The 23531-nt window shown below is 34.4% G+C and overlaps 1 protein-coding gene across 4 annotated transcripts; it reads right to left on the bottom strand.

Moving 5' to 3' along the window:
• Positions 1-603: 603 nt before the first annotated feature.
• LOC135640242 (calcium permeable stress-gated cation channel 1-like) lies at positions 604-22495 on the bottom strand. Of its 4 annotated transcripts, none has more exons than XM_065154515.1 (13): positions 22346-22488; positions 21745-22204; positions 20454-20807; positions 19564-19713; positions 17830-17965; positions 15329-15430; positions 13621-13740; positions 13419-13499; positions 11562-11902; positions 7370-7615; positions 4268-4592; positions 2186-2419; positions 604-1176 (listed from the first exon to the last, which is right to left on the bottom strand). In XM_065154515.1, the coding sequence occupies exons 3-13, from the start codon at positions 20765-20767 to the stop codon at positions 919-921; spliced, it is 2307 nt and encodes a 768-aa protein (XP_065010587.1). In that variant the 5' UTR covers positions 20768-20807; positions 21745-22204; positions 22346-22488; the 3' UTR covers positions 604-918. The 4 variants fall into 4 exon arrangements, with proteins under 4 accessions (XP_065010587.1, XP_065010593.1, XP_065010595.1 ...); XM_065154521.1 differs by having other exon boundaries at positions 21745-21877; positions 22346-22463; XM_065154523.1 differs by lacking the exon at positions 21745-22204 and having other exon boundaries at positions 22346-22495.
• Positions 22496-23531: the final 1036 nt, after the last annotated feature.

Here is a 23531-nt window from a genome sequence, read left to right on the forward strand (position 1 = left end):
GTTAATATAAAAAGGCTAGTAGATAAAGTTTAATGATGTTTACATATCAGACTCTACTATATAAAGAGTATATATATATATACAATCGCGGTGTCGTTTCGAGTGTTCTCCTCATCAGGAATGCAGCAATTTGAGTACAGATGATGTTTCACATAGTGCTTTCTTCACCATCTTTTTGGCATCAATTTGATGAGGTCAAGTTCTAATTGTCCATCCGGTAAAAGGGGATGGAGACTATGAAAAATTCTATGTACCTATGACTCTCAAAGAATTTCTTCTAATATGTATGAAAAGATAGAAATAAAATATGACTAAATAAACAAAATGGATGCTGGTATAAAATTATTTCCTTTAAACACCAAGACGCATTCCAATAACGCAACTGTCATCACCATGGTAACTAATTTCAGCCGGAGTAAGACATTTCATGAGATAATAGGAAAGCTTGGTTTCATCTAGTAGAGTATCCACAGCATTAGCTGCACAAGAAATGATGAACATGACAAATGATTTTTATCAGGCATGTGACCAACAACGAACTCCATAGAATCAATCAATTTGGAATGCTTTCACTCTGTTCACTATATACATACAAAAGGAACATGCAAATAAAAATCAGGAATAAGAAATATCTAATGGAATCTTCGAACAGTTTAGCCTCCGCACATTTTCAAATATCTCGAAAAAAATTGACATTGTTAATTTTGCTACCGAAACTAAGTGCATTGGATTGTACAACATGACATGAGTTCGCGTGGATTGGTCTTCAGCACTTGCTGATGCCTTCTAAATACATCACACATCTCGTAGTCTCGGTGAAGGACAAGACGGATTTAACAACATGGGACATCCCACTCCTTATGGTACCTAATTTACAAGGGAATTCACATCACCGAGCACATGACCATGCATGCTACATTATAACTGTTCTTTGACAATGTCAGGAAGAGAAGGTGATGATGAACCGTTGTATTTACTGGGCACTGGTGTGTTCTTCCGGGACTGGCGCTTCGTGGGTACTAGTTTAGTTTCATACTCTTGCTCCCCACCACCCGAAAAGCTATCATCGTCATCCTCATCTTTGAATAGTGGGTGTACATATGCATTCAGGAGGTATGCTCTCAAGTCCAGGTTAGGTTCCGTGGCATGCTCTAATGTGTCTTTCATCATTGCTTCCTGCAAGTGAAAAAGCATAAGATCAAATTTTTATCAAGAGAAAAATCATACTCAACAGATATGTAACTACTTCTCATTTCAAAACACCTCTAGCAGCATCTTAGTAAACGGAAAGCATATCTAAGCAAGTTAATGTTGAGGACTCATACAATAATATCAACTAGCTCCCAGTAATGGATGCAGACGATGCTACGATTCAGATTTGGCCACTGCTGACAAAGGCTATCGAAGATGCATGCCAATATAAGACATGATTTGAGCAGTAATATGATGAGCCATTTTTTGGAACTGATTACCTATTTGATTTAGTTTTGCAGAGAAGCAATAGTAGTTATAGTGAAGGCTACGATGTAACAATCATATGAGGGATAACAGCAGCAGCAGTTGTCCGCATTTGATTTATCAATGTTGTCGTTATTCAAGTGCAAATAGCTACAAGACCTACATCCTTGCAGTATCTCTATTGTGATGATGAAAATAGCAACACGTAACATCACAATTTTTTAGGAAGATATGTGATACTCCAGCTATTACTAATTACAATTATAGGAAGAAACTGAAACTTTGAGACTCTAGGTATAGAAATAGAAAAAAAGAGGAAACCTACTCCAGACCATTCAATAGGTAACAGAGTAAGAAAGGATCTGATCAACTTATTTTGCTGCCACAATAAACATGCAGAATATTTTGGAAAATCTTCCATTTTTTCTTTATTTACTGAATTATGAGGAACTACCAACATTTCAAGCACACATTATGCTTTAAGTTGACCCTAGAATTAAATCTGATTACTGACGAAAACAATAGAAATTTCAGTACAATATCCTATGTGACTCGTGAAAATCTGACAAGCAATCATGCAGACAAGTCTATCATTTAAATAAAATGAATATGAAATTAATAATAATATAGACTTACAATTTCAATATAAAATTAAAAAAATTGAAATAGAATTCATAGATTTAGTCTTTTTGTTAATCTTTCTAACTCATCTTTAATAAAACATTACCTGAAGTGGATATTTAACAAATGCAGGTTCATAACGGTTCTTGCAAAACCTATGAAATGATATGGTCAATACAGGAAGAACTAGTAGCAAAGGCGTCGAGTTTGCAGCATGCTTTGTACTTAGAAGTCCAAGTAGAAGCAGCTGGGAAATAATCAGAGCAGTGATGATACGACCATGGACATCTGGCCAAAATGCTGCTCCACTTTCGTATTCTTGATTGTAGACATTAATAATCTGAATCATGAGAAAAACTGGATCAGCAAAAAATACTAGATTTGTTAGATGCAAGTTGTTTGATGGTTAACAGAGAAGTGACAAACATGAATCGAGTATTCCAGCATTATGTTGCCGTTATCCTTTATTATATGCAAATTATTTGATGGACAAGAAAGTAAGCATATAATATAAATTATTATTCCACAAGTAATTTTAGCTATTATTAACCTGAAATAAGCTAGCACAAGAGAATACAAGTTATCTGATGGACAAAGAAGTGAATAATATGCAATATGATTATTCCACAGTAGGCCGCTTCAAATAAGCCAGCACAGACGTGGTAGTTTGGAAACCTAATTTGGAGACTCTATGTCTTAATTCCTTTTTGTTTCAATGCAATGTCTCTTTCACTAAGTTTACTTCCCTAATTATTTATCTCCATAGGCATAGAAGTCATCCACCACAAACGGCACAAAGTATTATCCTCCATTTAGAAATAGATGAGAATATAACAAAAAGCTTGAGGAAAGAGAAGTCAAGTGCTTCATAAATGATAAAACTAATAAACTCTCACTCTAGCCTTTTAGGACCACTATTCATACTAATGAACATGATTGCGAAATTCAAGGAAATTTAATAGACTTTGTATGTATAGGTTTCTTTGAAGTTCATGAACAAATATTTGAGATCTTCAGTTATTATGTTTGTGCAATTCTCTAGCAATTTCTTCATTTCTATTTTTATTAAAAGAGAGAATTCAGTTTTCCAGTTTGATTAAGCAATATATAAAAGATGCTTCCCTTGATCTATAAAAAAATATAGGAAAAGGAAATCATGGATGCCTCCTAAGGACCTTGAAAAAGTAATCTCTTCTTTAGGCTATTTAGACACTAACATTTCCAAGAAAGGATTTAAATCTTGGTTTGATGTTGCTTTCAGTAACTGGTTGGATCAGCCTGTTTTCAACAGACTAACATGTATCACCCAGTATCACCAGAAATTTTTTTTTGAAAAAACTTATTATGAATAGTACCAACCTACATGATACTGGTCCTTAGTCATACTAGTAAATAAGAGTCCATATTGCCTGGTACGCCCAGTCCATAATGTAGGAACAACTAGATGTTACACAATATCATGACTTAACAGGAAACTATTCACACACCACCAAGGAAAGCAGTATTTCACTGCATCATACTTGTCATTTCTCCCATCAAAAGATAATCAAGATAGTAACATAGAAGGGATTGAGAAGTATTAATATATTTGATCAACTAGATCTTACTTCTACAATGTGATTAGACCTTAGTTCTCATTCATATTTGCAATAACAAGGGGGCAAAGCAAAGATTCTCTCTTTCAGCAATGAGACAAGAAATAGGGATATAGGAGAAAAAAGTGCAGAAGACATGACAGATGAGTCCTCAACCTCGCCAAAGGCCAACTTCCCGATCACAATTAATAGATGAAATGGCCCTAAATAGCCAACAAGAAGCATTAATGCAAGTAGTTATAATTCATGGATAACAAACTATCATTTAACCACATTTTCTCCTTTTCCAACATAAGGCTCATTCTCTAAAGATCAACTTGTTATTCCCAATATATCAGGTGTTTAGCAAACAAGTACCTCATTTCGTTGGGTTTACCACAACAAATAACTACTAGCATAGCCTAGATGGGCTTATACTGTTGGAACTACATAGAAGGGTAAGAAAGAATATACTCCACATAACCAAGCTCAAGGCAACTATCACATGTTATTCATTGAATCAGACATGGAAATGTATCAACATAACACAATCTTTTTATAAAATATATGGCAACTCTGAATGATCAGGATCATTAAATTCCTGAGGTTCTTACCTGATGACGAAAGACAGCATAAGCCAAGGCAAAGAAAATTATTATGAAAGGGAGTAAGAATGGCGTGACCACTGCATATACAAGACCAAGCAGAAAGTAAAGCTGTATTTGAGGTTCTGACGAGGCAAAATCAATGCTTCCAGGATCCATTGCCTCTTCCCTGTCTTTTTCAGTCTTCACCAAGAAAAAATTCTTCAAATGGTAGATTATTAAAGGCTTCAATCTTAAGATCTCTCCAGCAATTCCAGCCCAACCATCAACCATGACGTAAGTGATAAAGAATGTTGCTTTCTGGGGAATGGATACACCTATTGTCTTTGGAATTCTACATAACAGGACAAATTTCAAAGTATAAAGACTTTATTACATAACTTACTAAATTGATGAACAATTAATTATACAAGTTAGATATAGATAAATGATCATACGGAAATATTCAACCTTGTACAATTGACTAGTCATGTTAACTATAAGATATCTCATTTAATGTTAATTTCTAGCACAAAAGAATAATAAATAAAATGCAAGACAATTAGTATACTATATAGTTATAAAGAATAAAACCAATTATGTAAAAATGTTTATGTTGTGTTTCACCCAAGGTGAGTTGTCATGTAATCCTTTTCCAGCAGGTCATTAATCTGGTACTGCTACTACGATGCCACACCATGCATTGTTATGAGGTGTGTGAATTTATTTTATATGCTAGCATGAAAACCAGCATTCATCTTTGTAGCATGCTTGTTAATCTTCAAGGCAGTATGTACTTGTGGTATGTACTTGTGAATTAGTTTTGCTACAAAGATTGAAAAGTACTTATAAACTATGCTTGACAAGTACTTGTGGTATGCTTGTGAATTTAGTTTTGCATTATGGCCTATTCACAAGTATTTTAACAAGTACTATCATAGCCTAGATGGACTTATAAATGGTGGTATGTCCTGAAAAGATTAAAGTATGGCCAGCAAAACTAAATTCTTGGTCTACCACAAGAAGACAACTGTTAATTTTTCAAAAGCATAAATGTATAATGAGAAAATTCTAGAAGTATAAGGGCATAAAATAGATACAATAAAAGTGGAAATGAATAAAAACCAATAATTTATGATAAGATGAAGCCAAGATTAATGGACCAGAAAGACTATAAATTTTAATCATTGTTACATAATCAAATAAACATTATAATGGATAAGTAACAAACTAAATGTTGATTTGAGGAGTAAATGAGTAGACAAAATATTGGCAATTTAGTTCTATTCAAATGTGAAAAACCCTAAGATGTCGTAAAGCTTGAAGTAATGGTGAATTAAGAGCCCAAACATAACCAGAAGACAACTGTCTGAAAGAACTAAAGGAGTCTCATAACCTAGTACAAAAGAGGAGAATAACTAGTGACAGGAGGTTGAAGTTGAGCACTTGAAAGTTGAAAGTACAGGAGTTAAAAATAAATTATTATTGTATGCTCACATGCAACCATATAACCAATACTTTGGGAGGTTCCAGCAAAGGGACTATTTTAATCTTTAGAGGGTAGACAAATAACAGGCAGTATCAAATAGGAGGTATATATTAACTTGCTGTCATGTTAACAGAATTGTGTGAATGACGACAAAAGGGAAAAAACAAGACGAAGAGGGAAAAGGATGAGAGAGTTTGTGGGTGTGTGAAAATATCCCATCAACCCTTCAGTTTGGCAGTGTCAAACGACATAAATACAAGAACTCTTCCCCTCTCCTAAAACCTCCCACCCACAATAGATAAATAAATGAAAATAATGCATATCCCAACGATGTCATGTTGTCCACATGGATTGTTTCCCACCATTGGTTACTCTTGAAACCAACATCACAAGTAAAACTAACAGCAACTAATTTTTTTTTCTTAGTTATACTTAATTTGTTAAAAGACACTTCTACAGTATATCAAATATTCTCTTCTCCCCTTTCGAGGCAAATCTATATGAGATGTTAATAAACTGCAAAAGTTATTATTACTATATCTCTCATCCCATATATATTTATTAAATGACTTGATGGATCTCTTTCTTTTTCATCATTGCAATTTGCAACAAAGTTTACTTGTTGGCATCAGCACCATGCCGAAATCGTACTGGACTAATTCATATTGGTTGGTATAACATGGTTTGCCTTGGTACATCAATGAAAAGACACTAAAAATTACTTAAGATATTGGAACCAACCAATATGTTGGCACACTAATATACAAGTACACAATTGGATAGGTACAGCCAGTAAATCATAAACTTTGGAACTAGGTTTGAAGTACACTGCCTATTTTATGTGTTCTTTTTTTTCCCCAACCTCTACATCAAATTTACCATCTAATACATAATTTTAGGTTGAATGTCACAATAATTTATTTAGAAATCAATAGAACTGTTGCCCATCTGATCATACGTAACTACAACTTCTTTCAGTCAATCATACTCCTTTACGACTCTTGTGAAAGGATTTAGTTGAGAAAAACTCCTGATTTGAATGTTACATTTATAATTCACCTTTTAGACTTGCTTTACTATTTTCCTAGGAGAACATTTAGCTATTTAATTTATATTTAAGAATTCGTTCCACATCTAACAGCAAATAACTGTCAGCACAGATTGAAAATTGTAACAGGCGATATATTATTTCATTAGGTTTACAGATAAAAATAGTAAGAAATATTTCATTGAATGCTGATGTTCATAATAAACCAAAGAGCTCAGAATTGCTCAGTATACCACTTCTTTTATTAGTTTTTTCAGTGATATTGGGTGATATAGGCCTATATATGGTTTGGTATCTCTAATTATGCCAGACTAACATGTAATCAAAATCAATATAGGACCAGTATTTAAAATCTTGTTCCCCAAAAATTTGATGTTTCACTGATATTGATAAAAACATGGATCAAGATTCATGCATAAAACATGGTGTCGACATAGATGTATGAATTTCTGAGCCAATGGATTCATCAACCATTATGCACATCCATGCCCAGATGTTGGTATCAACAATTTGTAAATAAGTGAATTGGTTAAAACAATGAAATAATTATTCTGCATAATTACTTTCAGAAATCAGGATAAGTTGCAAGACATACTCCGTTGCTGACTGGTGAATGAAAGAATTGAGTTGTTGGAATGCTGTTCCAGTGATTATGCTCCCTAGAAATACATTAACAAGTATGAAGAGGTAATATTTAGATGCAGATCTCCTCTGCAAAACCGATAAGGATGTAAATCCTTCAAACTTCGACATAAGCATCAATATTGTTGGGAGCAATATAAGAAATATCTTCAGAGCGATTCCAGGAAGAAAACCTTGGATGAATGCCTTAATAGTTTTTCTGTAGAATTATATGACTGCTTGTCAGTAAAAAGACAAAAGAATGCTTAGTGTAACTGCAAAAATCCCCAAAAAGTAATGTCATAACATTATGACACACTGATAGTTCTTTTTCAAATAACTTTCACTTTGGCAATTCTCTGGGACAATCTGAATTTTATATTAGATAAAAATACAGATCCATGATATTTCATTTTCAATTACATCAGATATCTAAAAAAGCTTCATCAAATGAAGTGACTAATATATTTAAAATTTTCAATAATTCATTTTCAAGTTTCCTATTTCTGATTTAAGATTACAATACATTCTCTAATTGATGTAGCATAAGAAAACACATTCTTAGCCACAATATTTGAAATAATCCTTCAATTCCTGGTTATAATGAATTCAGGCCCTATTTTTTCCAGAATTCCAATGGTATAAGGTCTGATGATTGATACAATGCTGATAATTATTTTTTTATTATACTTCTATTAGATTAAGCACTTTGTTACTATGAAAGATTTTAAACAAACAAAGCATGGTTTAGCCATAAGAGCAGTCTAGGTCTCAATATTAAGTGTTTTGAGATATTTATGGAAAACGCAAGGACAGGAGTGGGGATAAAATATCAAAAATTTGTTTCTTTTAATATAAGGATTTCATAATATTGCTCTATATCATAACTATAAAGAAAAATATTGCAGAAGATGTTTTATAATTTAGACTCTTAATCAGAACTAATTTTTATCTGACTGTAAATTGTCATTCAAAGAATTTGAAGGATTAATAGGATATTTATGTTCTAGATATATGCACGAAGAATGACAAGCAATTACTACCTTGTTTTTCACCAAGTACTTTTATTAAGCAAGGGCATTATATCATCTTTTTAATCAAAGATATCAATAAGATGTGCATTTTTAATACTTCAAAGTTCAAACTTCCTTCCAATTTAGCTAATATCTTTAATATATGGTTAGAAGTTTTGTTCTATGCCACAGTCACCAACAAGATGTACAACCATAATGTAGAAACTGCTCCAAGAACTGCCATTTCAAGGATACATTACTGGTACTAGTAGTGTTGTTTTTTACTCTCATTTGTACTAATACACTCATTTTCATTAGTTTGTTGCAAACATCTAATAAAAAGAATAAGAAAACACACCAGTTATCTATATAAGATCAATTAAAAAAAATACAAAAAAGCCTCGAGACCAGTCAACTGGAGAATCTCATGCCAAAGACCTTCTTTTGCCTTGACCAGTCTCACCAAAGACCCAAGGAGGCTGCATGTAGCCCAATCAATCTCAATGATACTACCCGTTTATCTTATAGTTCTTTGGATAAGTTTTTGGAATATTAAAGGAAATAGATCAGTTGGTTCGCTAGCTAACTTTAGTAGGCTTCATGGGGCTAGCAATTGTTCAAGAGGGGATTGGCCCCTTGAACTGAATGTTTTGTTGAGCTCCAATAAAGGGTCATTTTTAATACTTGTCTGACAAATTAATACATTTTAGTTGGAAAAAATATTCATAATATCCATGCTTAGTGAACCAATAGATTAATCAGGTATAGTTGGGACATTACAACTTGTTATTTTTGGTATAATAAATCACACTGGCTAGCGCAAATCAGTTTGTTGACCATATGCGATTCACCGTGTTTTCAATGGTATTTAGCAAATCCTTCTCTATTATACTTTGAAGTGAAACAGTGTTATTTACAAGAATTTAAATGTCAACTTGATATTGATTTCAGTAATCTATCATACCAGTTTGATCCCCATACATAGGAAGGTACACTTACCTAAATGAATAAAACAACAAAAATCAAAATGAATTATATTTTTGCACTAAGATTGAGTTACATTTTCTGATATCATTATTTAGTTGGACCAGTAAATACAGGTGGAATTGGTTTGCAATTTCATCATTTCATGTATCAGTACTGTATCAGTCAGGGCTCAGACCAGTATTGTACAGGTCCATACTGTCATTTCGAGTGCTGCTACACCAGTACATTCTGAGTTTCCAAAAAAGCCCAAAATGGGATGGAAAAACAGAAAAAAGAAGAAATTGCTCAATACATAGTCTGTAGACTTTGTACCACCATGTATTGGTCTGGTACATGCCCTGTATAGCTCGGTATAAATCCAGTATCGAACTTACCACCTAGTTTACCTTGGTTTATGTACTGGTAACCTTTCGGACTGGTAAATACCATCCATACTGAACCGTAACATGAATCAGTTAGGTGTTCTGTTATAAAATTATCCACTTATATTTGGTTTCTACAAATTTTGGTTAAAAGCTAACTTAATGACACAATATACCTGGAGCGATACCAAAGAAGAACAAAAAGAGAAAAAACAAAGAACATCAAGAAAAGGACAAGAGGAGGCTCAATGACTTAGACTAAGTTGAATGGTATGCCATTGTCTGTGCTTTATCGTTTAACTTTTCAATAGTTCCTATTATATATATGTACATATATATATACATATATATATATATATGTACGTATATATGTACATATATATATATATGTATAGAATATATGTATATGTATATATATATATATTTACATATACATACATATATGTATATACACATACATATATATATATATATATATATATATACACACATACACACACACACACACACACACACACACACACACACATATATGATTGGTACCAGCTGCCAAACCAGTCTTGTGCCTAAGATTCTACATTCATGTATAAGTACTTTTCTATATTGGAGACTTGGAAAAAATATCAATAATTTATCCTACAAATTTTATGATGTCTTCAGTAAAGGCACTTTATCCACCCAAAAATCCCCTTTGGCCATCATTTAGACCGACCCAACCACCCTAGAAACATAGGTAGTCAGAAGTTTACTTTTTTAAATCAAGTAATGAGCTATGTACCATACTATATCATAGTGCATGTTTGCTATGGGACAATTCGTGTGCTCTTTTATAGCTCAAACTAAACAATGTTGATCAAGCTTCTTACTTCTTGTCCTCATTTCTTCCCACCCTATGCAACAGCTATAACCGTCTTGTTTGTGAGAATTCTACACCATTTAATAATTGAAAACACCTCATTCCTTGTTAGAATACCTACTAAGGCAAGGTGTGGCTTTCAGCCTCCATGAATACTAAAATCCAGAGGTTTCGTCGAAAATGGCACATAAAACAAATAAAAGAGACCAGAAGTCAACATTTTTCTTTTATACAGTACTTTTTTCTAGCATAAAATGAGAGGAAGTTCTCTTGTTCATTTGTTCAAAATTTTGAAGGGAGTAGGTAAAATTGGTTAGATCTATGATCTATCCATTCAAATTATAGCAATAGTTGAGATTTGAAATATAAAATTGAAAAATATGTTTGGACATTTTTTAGTGTTGTCATGATGTGCACTACCTGCCAGCATGGAATGTACCATGCTCACAGTTACTAGTTCAACCCCATGTTAAAGAAAATCCATGGATGCAACAAAGCTATTGGAACTAAGAATATGTTACTTTCTCTTTGATCTAGATTGGGCTCAAACACAAACTTACAGATTACATAAAACAATGCAAAAGAACTAGTTCATCTCCTTATGTTTTTTCTATAATATTTCACACTCTAAGAGTCATCTGATGGTCTAACATATAATCAATCTTATAGGTAATCCTAACTTATTACCGAACATGTTTTATGTAAAAGTTTTAAGAAGACTAAATGAACCTATAAGTGAAATCAAGTTCATTATTACTTGCAATAAAAATATTTTGAGCCTGCAACAATGTCTTGTCAACAATTTGGTACAAGCATGAAATATATAGAAAAGAAAGCATAATCCAAAGATGATAAAGGAAACTTTAATTAAACAATTCACGCATAATTAGAAACAAAATAATGAATAGTCGTAATAAAGTAGAACCTGAGATATTGTATAAAACTTACTCTTCAATTATGGGCTTCAAAAATGGAACCACCTTTTCTATTCCCTCAATGTTAGCAAGAGATTGTACAAATGCGATTGGTATCATAAAGAAGAATGTAAGAAAGAAGACGGCAACTGCTACAATCAACCGTCTGACTGTGAGGGAAACAAATGGAATAGCCAAATTCTGCCAATATACATCACGAGGTTCTGGAGCCCACTCAGTCAACCATAAAGTTGGGTTTTGAGTTTGTTGTGTTTGAGCACATACAGCTGCTCCCCACCGTGTTCGAAAGGAAACAAATGCAGCTGGCATGATGGATTTCGAATTATTTTTTATCATTTCACGTTCTGTAGCCTCCTAAAATATATTTATCCACACAAGAGCATACTTATTTTAGCATGAAAAATATTTCTTCCAAAAGAAAAGTGAAACTAGAAAAGTGAACAACAAGAGTCCAATAAGAATTTCATATACCATCAGAAATAGGAATTCATGACATGATACAAAAAAACATGTAAAAAACTAATGCAGTTATGCGAAATCAACGCTAGCAATGCTGACCATTAGGCTACATTTATTAGGCATACGCAAGAGTGCTTTACAGGAATTTCATATGGACTATGAATGTCATCACATGTCTAAAATCGAAATAGCTTTAGTGTTCAAGGACCTGATATAGTTGTCTCATCAGACAATTAGAAGAAAGAAAAAAAAGCTAATAAAAAGTTATGGATGATGTAAAATGAAACAGGTGATGATAGAGGTGTAAATATATGGGAAAAAATGGTCTGATCAATATTATATAATACATGGATGTCCATGGACATATATTCAGACTTGCAAGCTTGTTCTTTTCTGACCAATAAGAGTACGAAAGAATAACTGATAGTTCAAGGACAATTATGATATTAACTGACTTCCACCATCTTTGCAAGTCGTAAATCAAAATCTTGGAGCATATACTTTTCTCACAATCGCAACCAAGTTCTGAAAGAAAAAGGTTTTGGCTGCATTCAGATTCTCCAAGTCACTTGTTAGGATTTACTCAGAATATGGCTACTGCATGGTTGAAAATTATTCTTGATTCTATGAGGTGACTATGTAGTTGTGAAATGAACCTCTCGTAGATTGGAATATACAAAGATGTTTTGACATAGAAAAGTGTAACTCAGTGCAATATTAACCAAGGATTGTTGTTTTGCAGGATGAAGAAGACATGCCAATATCTTTTTCACATGGTATGGCACTATGTTGTGCAAGTTGTCATGCCCTTGTGCTGACAGGCACAAGCCAATTATTGGCCTATGAATGCATCAACATTGTTGACAACTTGACATTACTACACAAAATGAAGAGAGATATTGGTTTTGCACCGCTAATGTCATCCCATGTCAACTGGCACAGCAAACCTTGTTCTCAACATCACACCTAAATTTTACTACTATTAAGAAAGTATCATCAATACCTTTTTAAAATTAAAACAGCACATGTTATTTAAGTTTTAAACTAAAAGCATAAGTGAAATGACATGGAAAATTAAGGCTAGCCATGATCAACATTGTAGATCTATTGATTGTTAGTCAGTGACAATAATGCATTTACTAGATGTTCATTTGAAACATATTTAATTAATCTTCCAAAATTTTGATTTTAAACTTAGATAATACCATAATCAAACCTAAAGAATGACAGAGAGTAACTCCCAAAAGTCACGAGCAACTCGACCTTTTTAAATGTATATAAGTTTGTATGCACTATACAGTTCCAATATCTTACAAAAAAAACTAAAATGTTTTCATTGAATAAAATGATTAATTGCTGTGGTTAAAATTGGAATTGACTATTACACAAAGTATGAGTAAGTAGCACATACTTTTTCAGAGAGCTCATCAATCTTAGATGTGTAAAATTCAATAGCATCCACCTCATCACCACAAAGTCCAAGAAATCCAGTCTGTTAAAACAAAGAAATCCATCATAACATGATTTTTTGAGAGGAATGACAAAAGACATCACAAAAAAGATTAAAATTTTTTTATCACAAAACAAAGTTAAGGTACAGAGTTCAAAGTAACCTTTCGAGTAGGTCTTTTAGATGGATCCCTATCATATTTTAATTGATAGTAATCATGCCAATTCTGCATCTGCTTCTTTGTTTTGACCAGCTTAGCAAGTTTGTTTGCATTACAAATAACCTACAAAACATTTGCAAACCAAAAATTGTGAGAATGCAGATGTTGAACCTACAATTAAAAACATGCACTCTCCTCATGAATCTGAAGTCAATGGTTATGATATATTTCAAGATTCACCATACCGTAATGTATTGCTCGGTATAGACAGTACATGCCGGTCCAATAGAAGATTGGTACAGGCAGTCCATATCGATATATTGGTATATCCCAGTATACCATATGTCAGTACGTCAATACGGCTCAGTTTATATCATATCGATAGCCAGTCGGTATACCGATACAGACTGATAAGGCGAACCTTGATTTATTCGATAGCCTATTTATGACTTTTCTAAAAAGAATTTCTTTCAAGGAAAATTTACAACAGAGTTCATTTTACAACTGAGTATTTTACAAAAATGAAGAGAAAATACCAATAGAGAAAAAGAAAAACTAAACTACTTGAATATAAGAAATAATATCATATGGCTGTATGGCCCACTATTACTGTATACATTCATGGATTAATTACAAAAAAAAATTATATCACCTAGATTTGAAATCTAATCATTCCAGGCAGACTGCAATCAAAACAGTGATCAATCAGTATGAAGTAGGGGCATATTCTAAAACACTGGGCACATAGATTTGCCTGCATTTTGATAATCCCCCAATCCCTCTATGGTTGAAACATGAAAGTTTTTATAATACTAATTAATGCTTTTTGTATCATATAAAAGGGATATAGCCTCTAAATGTTATCTTGTAAAAGAGATACTTGTTACTCGTAACTAAAAGAAAAAAAAAAAGAAGACTCCTATGATAGGAACTTCTGGCAAACTTATAATGCAGTGAGATGAATACTTAGATCAAACTTTTCCCACAAGAGAGAGGACCACCCAAAATTGGGCAGTCCACATGCCAGTTCATGCTTAGACCAGTACAAACAAGGGAGCAGAATTTGCAATCCATGCCTTCAATTACACAGATGCGATCCCATCATTTCTTCAAGTTTTTATATTCTTCCCTTGTGTGAATGTAAAAGGAATTCATGATTTCTCACTATATCAGTAAGATCTCATTGAATCATCCTGGTGCATATCACCTTCACCATCACTCACCACCATCCTATATCTATCTATCTATCCATCTACATGTACACTGGAATTGAAAGACTTCATCATGGTTAAAAATGGAAGTACATGTATCAGACCTCGTTATTGGAAGGTATGCTGATGTAATAATCAACATCATCAAAATCAGATACTCCTTTATACCTCCCTTACTCTTTCATTGACGATCAACCTAACACAAATAGGTAGTGAAACCATACAGGCCTAATGTTTTGTTGATTTGTTACTCAACATTACTCTAGAGCATCATAACAAGGATTCAGATGAAGAGTAAATAAATATCCTCGGAGTAGTTTTACATGAGAACTCATGAATAGAGCATGCATAGTTACGCACTTAAGCATATTATTAAGATCACATTCAACATACTATCAGTCAGTCATTGAACATTAAAATTACAAATTAATCTTATGAACATAAGTCCTTTTAAACTGTCATAAAGCTACATATCATGAGATCAACAGAAGGAGAAAAACCTGATGAGTTAAATAGTGATCACGATGATTGACAAGGAAAAAATGTTCAACAAGCTCACTGACTGATTCATCGGGATCAGGTGGCACATTCCTAACAAGGACCTGAAATAAATAAAAAACATGTGTTAGTTTGACACAAGTCAACAGATATAGGACAGTCAACAAGCGTATTAGTCTGATCATCCCAATTTTATTAGTAATCACTGTCTATAATCTGTAAGTCAAGATGATGTCCGTGCTTGCATATACATCATTACATACAATACATAAATACTATGACCTTTTCTGTGAAGGAAACTGTCTAGATAAGCATGTATGATCTAAAATATGAAATCTTCCCATTAAGCCAATTAGTTGGTGTAAAAGATCACTGACAAATGCAGCATGTCCATCATCATCAAATCCTGTATTCCTCTATTATAAGATCACTGAGGAATGCAGCAAGTCCATCTTCAAATTACACCCGAGTTCCTCCATTATATGGATATTTTAAATTATATCATCACTAACGAGTAACAACACTGATAAAATAAAGGATATGTGTTCCGGTCCTAGACTCGATGCCTGTCCTGATCAAACTGATTCAATAATATAAGTACTGGTACCAACTGAAATATGTAGGGACCTCACAAACAGCCAACTGGACAAAAGTAGGTCTAGGTTTTGGAGAAAGAGGGACTGGTGGCTATCCGGACTCTGGGTGATGTTGTGGTGGGAGAGAGGGGGTAGAGGACAAAACTGAGAGAAACAGAGAGGGGGCCCTTGTGGTATCACAAAGTAGAGGTATGATTAGCCATCAAGGCTTAAAGACTTGAGGTGGATGTTTTAGATATTTAGTTTGACTAAAACTAGGTAAAATCCCATAATATTAGTTGGTTCCAACCATGGATTAAAATCTCAGTCTAATACCCATACCAATCAATAGCTAGAGTGGTACGATATCAGTATTGATCGGTAGTCGTATCCGAACAGCACCAACACTCGGTACGAGTAGATAAAGATGGGAATGGACAAAAGAGAAGATGAGATAGAAGAGGGGAGGAGGTGCCAATGTGTACTGGTAGGAGGAGGCTGGCGACACAAACAAGGAGGAGAAGACAACAGCAATGCAAAAGAGGTGGTGGGGGAGGAGAAGAAAAGGCATAGGCGATGGCAGAGAAGGAAGAGGAAAAAGAAGCAGCAATGGAAGATGAGAAAGACAAGAGAAAGAAAAATAAAAACAATTGCCAATAGCTGTTAGCAGATTATAAAAACAGAGAAAAAAATGACCCACTAATCATACCACACACACTTATCACTTGGTATAGCTCTCTATCAATCAGCTTACCATCTGATAAACCTGACACAATGAGCTTCCTGGGACAATATGAACAGTTCCGAATTCCACCTGATCCGTGTATCATTCAGCCATTAAATTAGTATATATCGATCCATACCAACCAGTACAACCAAAATTAAAATCCATGGTTTCAACTTTAAATAAAACCCAAACAAAATGTTGGGAAACAATTAGTATCATCATGTCTTCCCTTTAATGTTGAAGTATCCAATTTAGAACAAAAGAGGGTCCAATTACCAGTCTATGTAAAGAGAGCTCGGTGGAACAACATTAATGGCTTGTTGGACCTTTTTTGCCGACTCTCATGTCTGTTCTCCTCAAACTGCAAGCTTTTTCTTCTAATCAGCATTCTGACATCCCATGCTTCTTGCCCTTTCACTAAGACCCTATTGCCATCTATAATGTTAGTTGAAGCATCGCATTCTGACCTTTAAATTGTTTTATATTACTTGCTTTGGAATTATGCTGCCAGGAATACAAAAGAGACTCACCTACACTTTGGCAATCCCTATCTACCTACCAACCATGGCAACTGGTTTGATCAATAAGAGGTCATGAGATACAATGCCTACAGAATAGTTATATACCTTGAGATTGTATGACATTGTATTGTTCAAGTTATTTTGTACTAAAATGACAGGAAAAGATCAATGTAGCAACCCTTAACAATTGGGTTTTCATGTTTTGTTGTTGTTGCCATTATTATTATTGTTGTTTTAAACTTTTAAATTCTTCTATTCTAATAACTGTTTCTTGAAAAAAACTACTAAATTTAAGGATAACAATCAATTCCAGAAGTTACCAATAAAAAAAACAAAACAAAACAAGTAATCATTATTTGGATATAAAAATTAACAAGGTACAATTTGAATCTTGTATATTTTTCCTAACCATATAAAATGCAAGATATCATGAACCCCGATGATTATTCAATTCTCAGATAGAAAATCATGAAGATGCAAAAAAAAAAAAGGATCATGTCCTTTGCAATCATTTAGGAAATTCAGATTGCAACAAGCACGAACATTAGAAAATCAAACTATTTCAAATTCCAATAAATTAGAAGATATTAGCAGTTTTCTCCAGGTTTACAAATATGACATCACAAGAATTTGGTAAAATTTCTTTCAATGCCAGTTTGACAAGATCAAAGAAAGCTTACTGTAAATTGATCAGGACGGCGTTTCTCAGATGCAAGAAAATGCAGCCTCATTGATGCAACAATTTCATATTCCTTAAGAAGCACATAGCATGTCCAAAATGTAAAGGCATATGCCACAACCAAATGGGCCCAGAACCTACAAACATAAAAAAGCAACTAATGCTCATGAACACAGAGAACCTACAACAAGAACTAACATATTCAACTAGCAAAACAATTGTTGTTGTATTATTAACAAGGAATGCAAAGACGGTGAGAAAGATTTCAAGCCTAGAGAAAATTAAATAATGCATTAGGTCTAAAGCAGCACCGATGCTAATGTTCATTAAATAAATTTACCAGCAAAGATGAACTCCAATTGAACAGGTAACATAAATAATTCTAGGTTCAAACATGACAGTAACAACTCATCTAAATATCTAGTATTAAACTTATAACCCACAAATATACTAAAGATCCGATAAGCCAAACACATTTTCCAGTAAAATTGTCCATGAACTCTTCAACAAGGAACAATTTTGTTTCTCAAATGCTCCACTTTCATTTGTGCAATCAGAGTAATCTTAAGGTTTCCAACTTCCCGTTACCTATGTATCTCATTCAGTTGTTAAGCATCGAATGCTGAGTCGGACTACCACCTATACGTCAATATTCAGACAAACTTTTCCCCATTTATTATAATTGATCTGTGTTTAGATGCTATTTATTTCTCTACACACTAATAAATGTGTTATTTGTCTTGGTTTAACTTTTGGTGACTTAGTTTAAATTTTTAGGGAAAAAAAAAAGGCTTGTTTCAAATTTCAAACACATGCAAAGAAGAACAGTCATATTGTCATATGGACTTTAACGAAAACAAAAAAATTATCGAAAAATCAATCTCACAGGTAAAGAAGGTTTGAAAGCAAAGCACCATATAGCAGCATCAGAAACCCAGAGCCAATATATCATACTGAGACTGTATGAATATATAGATAAGATCATCCTCAGAAAGTTCAATTCCTATGCCAAAACAGGTGAATAAGTGGCCATAATATCAATCATCTGGATAACTAATGGTACTTTGAGCATACCGTCTAGTTCGGATAGGTTTTGGCTGATCTGACAAGGGACTGACACATGGACTGGTCCAGTCCAAGATAAGTTGTCTTTCCCAGTGAGCTCATTGTGTGGAAGTTAACTGGCGGTAAAGTAACTGATACCAATGGTTACTGGGTAGTAAGCCTACTGCCTGGTACTAGTATCACTTTATTTTATTTATGACTGCTGTCGCAGCTGTCAATATTTTTTTATACTTCTCTCTCTCCCATTGTTGATCCATCTCTTTGTATCTCCAACTCTTACTCTTTTTCCCCCCTCCGCTTGTTTCCCCTCTTCCCTCCACCCTCCTCTTCATACCAAAACTTTAAACCTTAGCCAAACTGGTTTAGTCTAAAGTGAAGTGCCATTTTTCTTTTCATTTCCATTAAAAGCTTATGTCAATGGCTTTAAGGCTCCTTCCTTTAAGGCAGAGATATTACAGAAATCAATAGACCAATAGCAATGAACCAAAAACCAAATGGTGATGCTTGATCTGTCTAATTACTATCTACATGCTGGATCTTCATAAGCTTGATCTCAAAAAAGTTCGAAATTTCAGAAATTTACAACAAGCATTACGTGAAGGCTAATAAACAGAAATTACAAATTAATCAAACCAGTAAGCAGTCTAATTATAAAATTCTTACAGCTTACCTTTGTGAACCTGAAGGAATATTTGAAATAGAAAGCTTGTCTATGTCACTGTACTCCACTTTTGAATTTTCCAAAGTACCACTATTCGTCCAGTTGACCGGCACCAAGATTGCAAAGGAGAGGATTGCCATTGGAACAAAGAGCTTGAGTCTAGTAAGAAAAAGAACAAATACACATCACTAAAGTATAAATTTAAAAACATCAATCGATACTTGTTCTGGAACAAAATTAAACAACTAATACCATTGGTTCAAAGTTACCATTTAATGGAGAACTATTAACGATAAACACAATCTAATGCATGACGCATACATTTGTTCTGTGAGACGATCTGCAGCATCCAAGCTAGACTGTTGCACCTTGAAAATATGTACATGCTTCAAAAGAACAAGTTGAAAAATTACAGAGAACTCTTTTTTTTTCCCTTTATCTCATCTGAAAGCAAACTTGACTTTACCAATTGGATTAAGAGCCTTATGAAAATGAACATCCTAATGTCTTGCCAATAAGAGGAATATAAATCCCACTTGATCAAAAATTGCATATTGTTGTCTCAGGATGTTAACAAACATAAGCAAACTATTACTTGAACTTGAAGCTTCAGCATCTTTAACTACCTTGTTGGATAATCACCTAAATCCTAAAAGAATAAAGTTCAAAAACTGAGAGTGAAGAGATAGTGTTTGATATGAACATACAGTCCCATCCTATAAATTAATTCTAAGTAAAACCATTTATTGCTTCTCTGGATTTACCAGTGCTTGTCAAAAGATAGTTTGTTCAGGTTCTGCATTGCCCTCTTCAACAAAAGTTGTGACTATAGTAAATGTGCACAAGAGAAAGAAGAAGAATGATTAATGAATTGAGCTTCAGAGACATTGGTAGAATACCCAATCAAGTATATCCTCAAGTAAACAGCAGAATCAAGTCCTGCATGGTCTATCAGCTCAGGTTCTGGCATTCTGAGAGCAGCTGGCATCCATTCCAGAAATCTCAAATATGACCTCAAATTTAAGTTCACAAACTTGTGTACAAACGTCCCTGAGCGTGTTGGACTGCCTCTCACACCTTTAAGATACCATTTTGGAAAATAAACTCTGTCATTTATTGGTTGTAGTCTTAGGACAGCAAATGCTATTAAGAATGCAATGGCGCTTAATATGTTGATGGCTGCAGCAAGCCCTATGTCAGTAAGCGTAGCCATAACTGCCTCTTATAACATGAAAGTTTTCCAAATGTTGACCCTGCACAAAAACAGGCATATAAGAGAATAATAACGCTGAACACAAAACGATTGAAAAAAGAAAAACGAATTAATAGAGCCGATACAAATAATCTAGGGAAACAAAATGCAATTATCACATAGATCTTCCACATTTACACGAAAGTTACCATTTTGAGGTGCATCAAGAATACAAAACCAAAATTTCAAAAACTGACATGGTAAGTTAGCAAAATTTGGAGCAGCATAATTGTCAGAGACAATGAAACTTATTTGCATTGGTATACTGGTAAAGTAAACATAAAAATAGTGCATTTTGCGACCAAGGAGCCTAGAGAACAAATGAAGCAGATATCGAGCTATCATCACCACCATCAGACGTTCAGATTTACTTTTCAATGTTCTGGGAACATCTCAAGCATCTTATGATCCATTTTTGCTAAGTTTGTGAAGCTAAAAAAGCAAAATCGCGGAAGCAAGTAGGTGATTTGAGGGCCAAGCAAAACCACGTCTGGTTGTCACATCAACTTTTAGAGCACTAACGGTTGATCATGCACTTGACAAGATGCAGTAAAGGGAAGCACAAACAAATTGACATGACATGTAGTTCGTTTATCTAGTCCCTAAATCGGTCGATCAAAGCCCTATGGCTTTTTGGATTAGATTTAGCTTTTGCATCATTATTAGGATTTTCACTCAACTCCTGCCTTATTTCTAGGAGACTTTGGAGGTAATTTCAACTTCTAAGAAAGATAAACTTAGAAGACCAAAGTTTGGGGGTGTATTAAGAAGAGGAAATTTGCAGAGCCAAAAAGAACACAACGGACTAGGACTGATCAAAATCCAAAAAATGAGAAAATCAATTTTTGCCTCGCCCTTCAAGGAAGGATAAGAGAGAAAAAGAGAATCCGATAAAAAAGAAAACAAAACGAGAGCAGACTCAAATGGCTACGAATTACCTTTGGAGAAGCAGCAGGAACACCAACCAACCAAAGCAGCAAGCGATCAGTGTCCAATCCGATGAAAGAACATAGAAAGTCTTGATGTTGGGTCGATTCCTGGGTCACAGGGTAAGGAAGAAAGCGGAGTAGGCTGGAATATGGAGAGAGCGAGAGAGAGAGAGAGAGGAGCAGAGCTGTCAGAGATCCAATGATCGGATTATCACTAAACAAAACAGAGGACATGTGTAAAGAAATGCTTCACTATTATATCAGTTAAAAGAAGTAAAACCCAAACTGGGCTGCGTAAATAAATGTATGCAGATGAACGTGGAGTAGATTAGATTGAACTCCGAAGCTTTGGGATGTAGATGAATGGATGGCGGAAAGGCAGCAGATCACTGCAGGACATATCATTATTCCTGCACACCGTTCGCAGCGTTGAATGCCACCTTGTGATTTGGTCATATCGGTGGGAGAGCTATCCCGAGTAGATTCAGCAATAAGATGCATGTTTTCAAGAAATTGATATTAATAGCACGAGGAATGGATCAATCTGTGGCGATAATTATGGGAGAAGACAGAACAGTAATAGAAGCGAGTGAAGGTTGGCTAATCATACCAAAGCGCAGGCACTGTGCTGCCTGTCGGCGAGGACGGGGAAGAAAGCCACTCCAAAGCTAGTGGGTAAAGGAATACATTTTTTCTCTCTGTGGGTGGGTGGGTAGATGCCGTCATGTGAGCGTCGGCCATCCTCTCTCTCTCTCTCGCTTTCGCGTCGTGCTGCTTCTGTCGTCGTCTTCTCGCGCTCTATCATACCCGTATGCGTCTTTTCTTTGAGACGGGAGGGGTAAGGTGAAGTAAGCCTGACAGCTAAGTCTGTCCACAAATGCGGAGGACCCCACCGCCGAAACTGCATTGTATTTGTGGTGCGTGTATCAATCAGCACTGCAACATCAGATGCTGCAGTCTCCTCCTCTCTCCTTCATTCACATGTGTGGAAAATCCTCAGCCACACAAAAAAAAAAAAAAAAAAAAAAAAAATTTGAATGCTTCGTTATAATATCACTCGATATTTAAATAACCCGTGAAGCTCATGTTGCATGTGATGTGTCGATATCTTCCGCCCACATCTATACTGGACAATCATTTTCATTGGATTGATTAAGCCCTTTGAAGCTGTAAATGCCATCACACGTCGAAACCCTAATGTTCTATTCTAAAGTTGCCTACATCGCTATCCTTACGTGTTAGCCTCGATCTACGTCAAATTTAAGTTGATGCTGCTGATCGAGCAACCAACTCGCCCGCATGTCAAATTCATTCGCATTTGTTAATTTTAATTTTGAATATTGATCTGTAATTGCCTCGAGATTAGGAAAAAAGTACGATTCTGATTTAGCTAAATTGATCCATGACCAAAGAAAGATCCAATGAGTTCAATTCTTATTTAGATGGCTTTGTTTGTCAAAGTCTTTTACCAGGATTATGTTTGACGCTCAATTCATCAATTTGTGGAGTTAAGAAAACGAAAAAAATCAAAAATTAAAAATAAAATCAGTAATCTTATCAAAAAAAATATGCCAAAACTAACTTGGAAGGACATTATTATATACCGAATTATTCGAATGAAACCTCAATTTCGTTTCCCAATCTTAATCTTTCATCCGAGTACGATGAAAGTCTTCTCGAAATTTATGTTGGAACTCAAGGAATCTAATTGTTATTTAATCTCTTTCCGTACATAACTAATTGTCATTTCAGAGTCCTAATGAACACCATGAAATTGATAACTCGTGGTGTATTGC

The sequence above is a fragment of the Musa acuminata genome, chromosome BXJ1-4, assembly GCF_036884655.1.
Source record: "Musa acuminata AAA Group cultivar baxijiao chromosome BXJ1-4, Cavendish_Baxijiao_AAA, whole genome shotgun sequence".
In the NCBI taxonomy this organism is placed as follows: domain Eukaryota; kingdom Viridiplantae; phylum Streptophyta; class Magnoliopsida; order Zingiberales; family Musaceae; genus Musa; species Musa acuminata.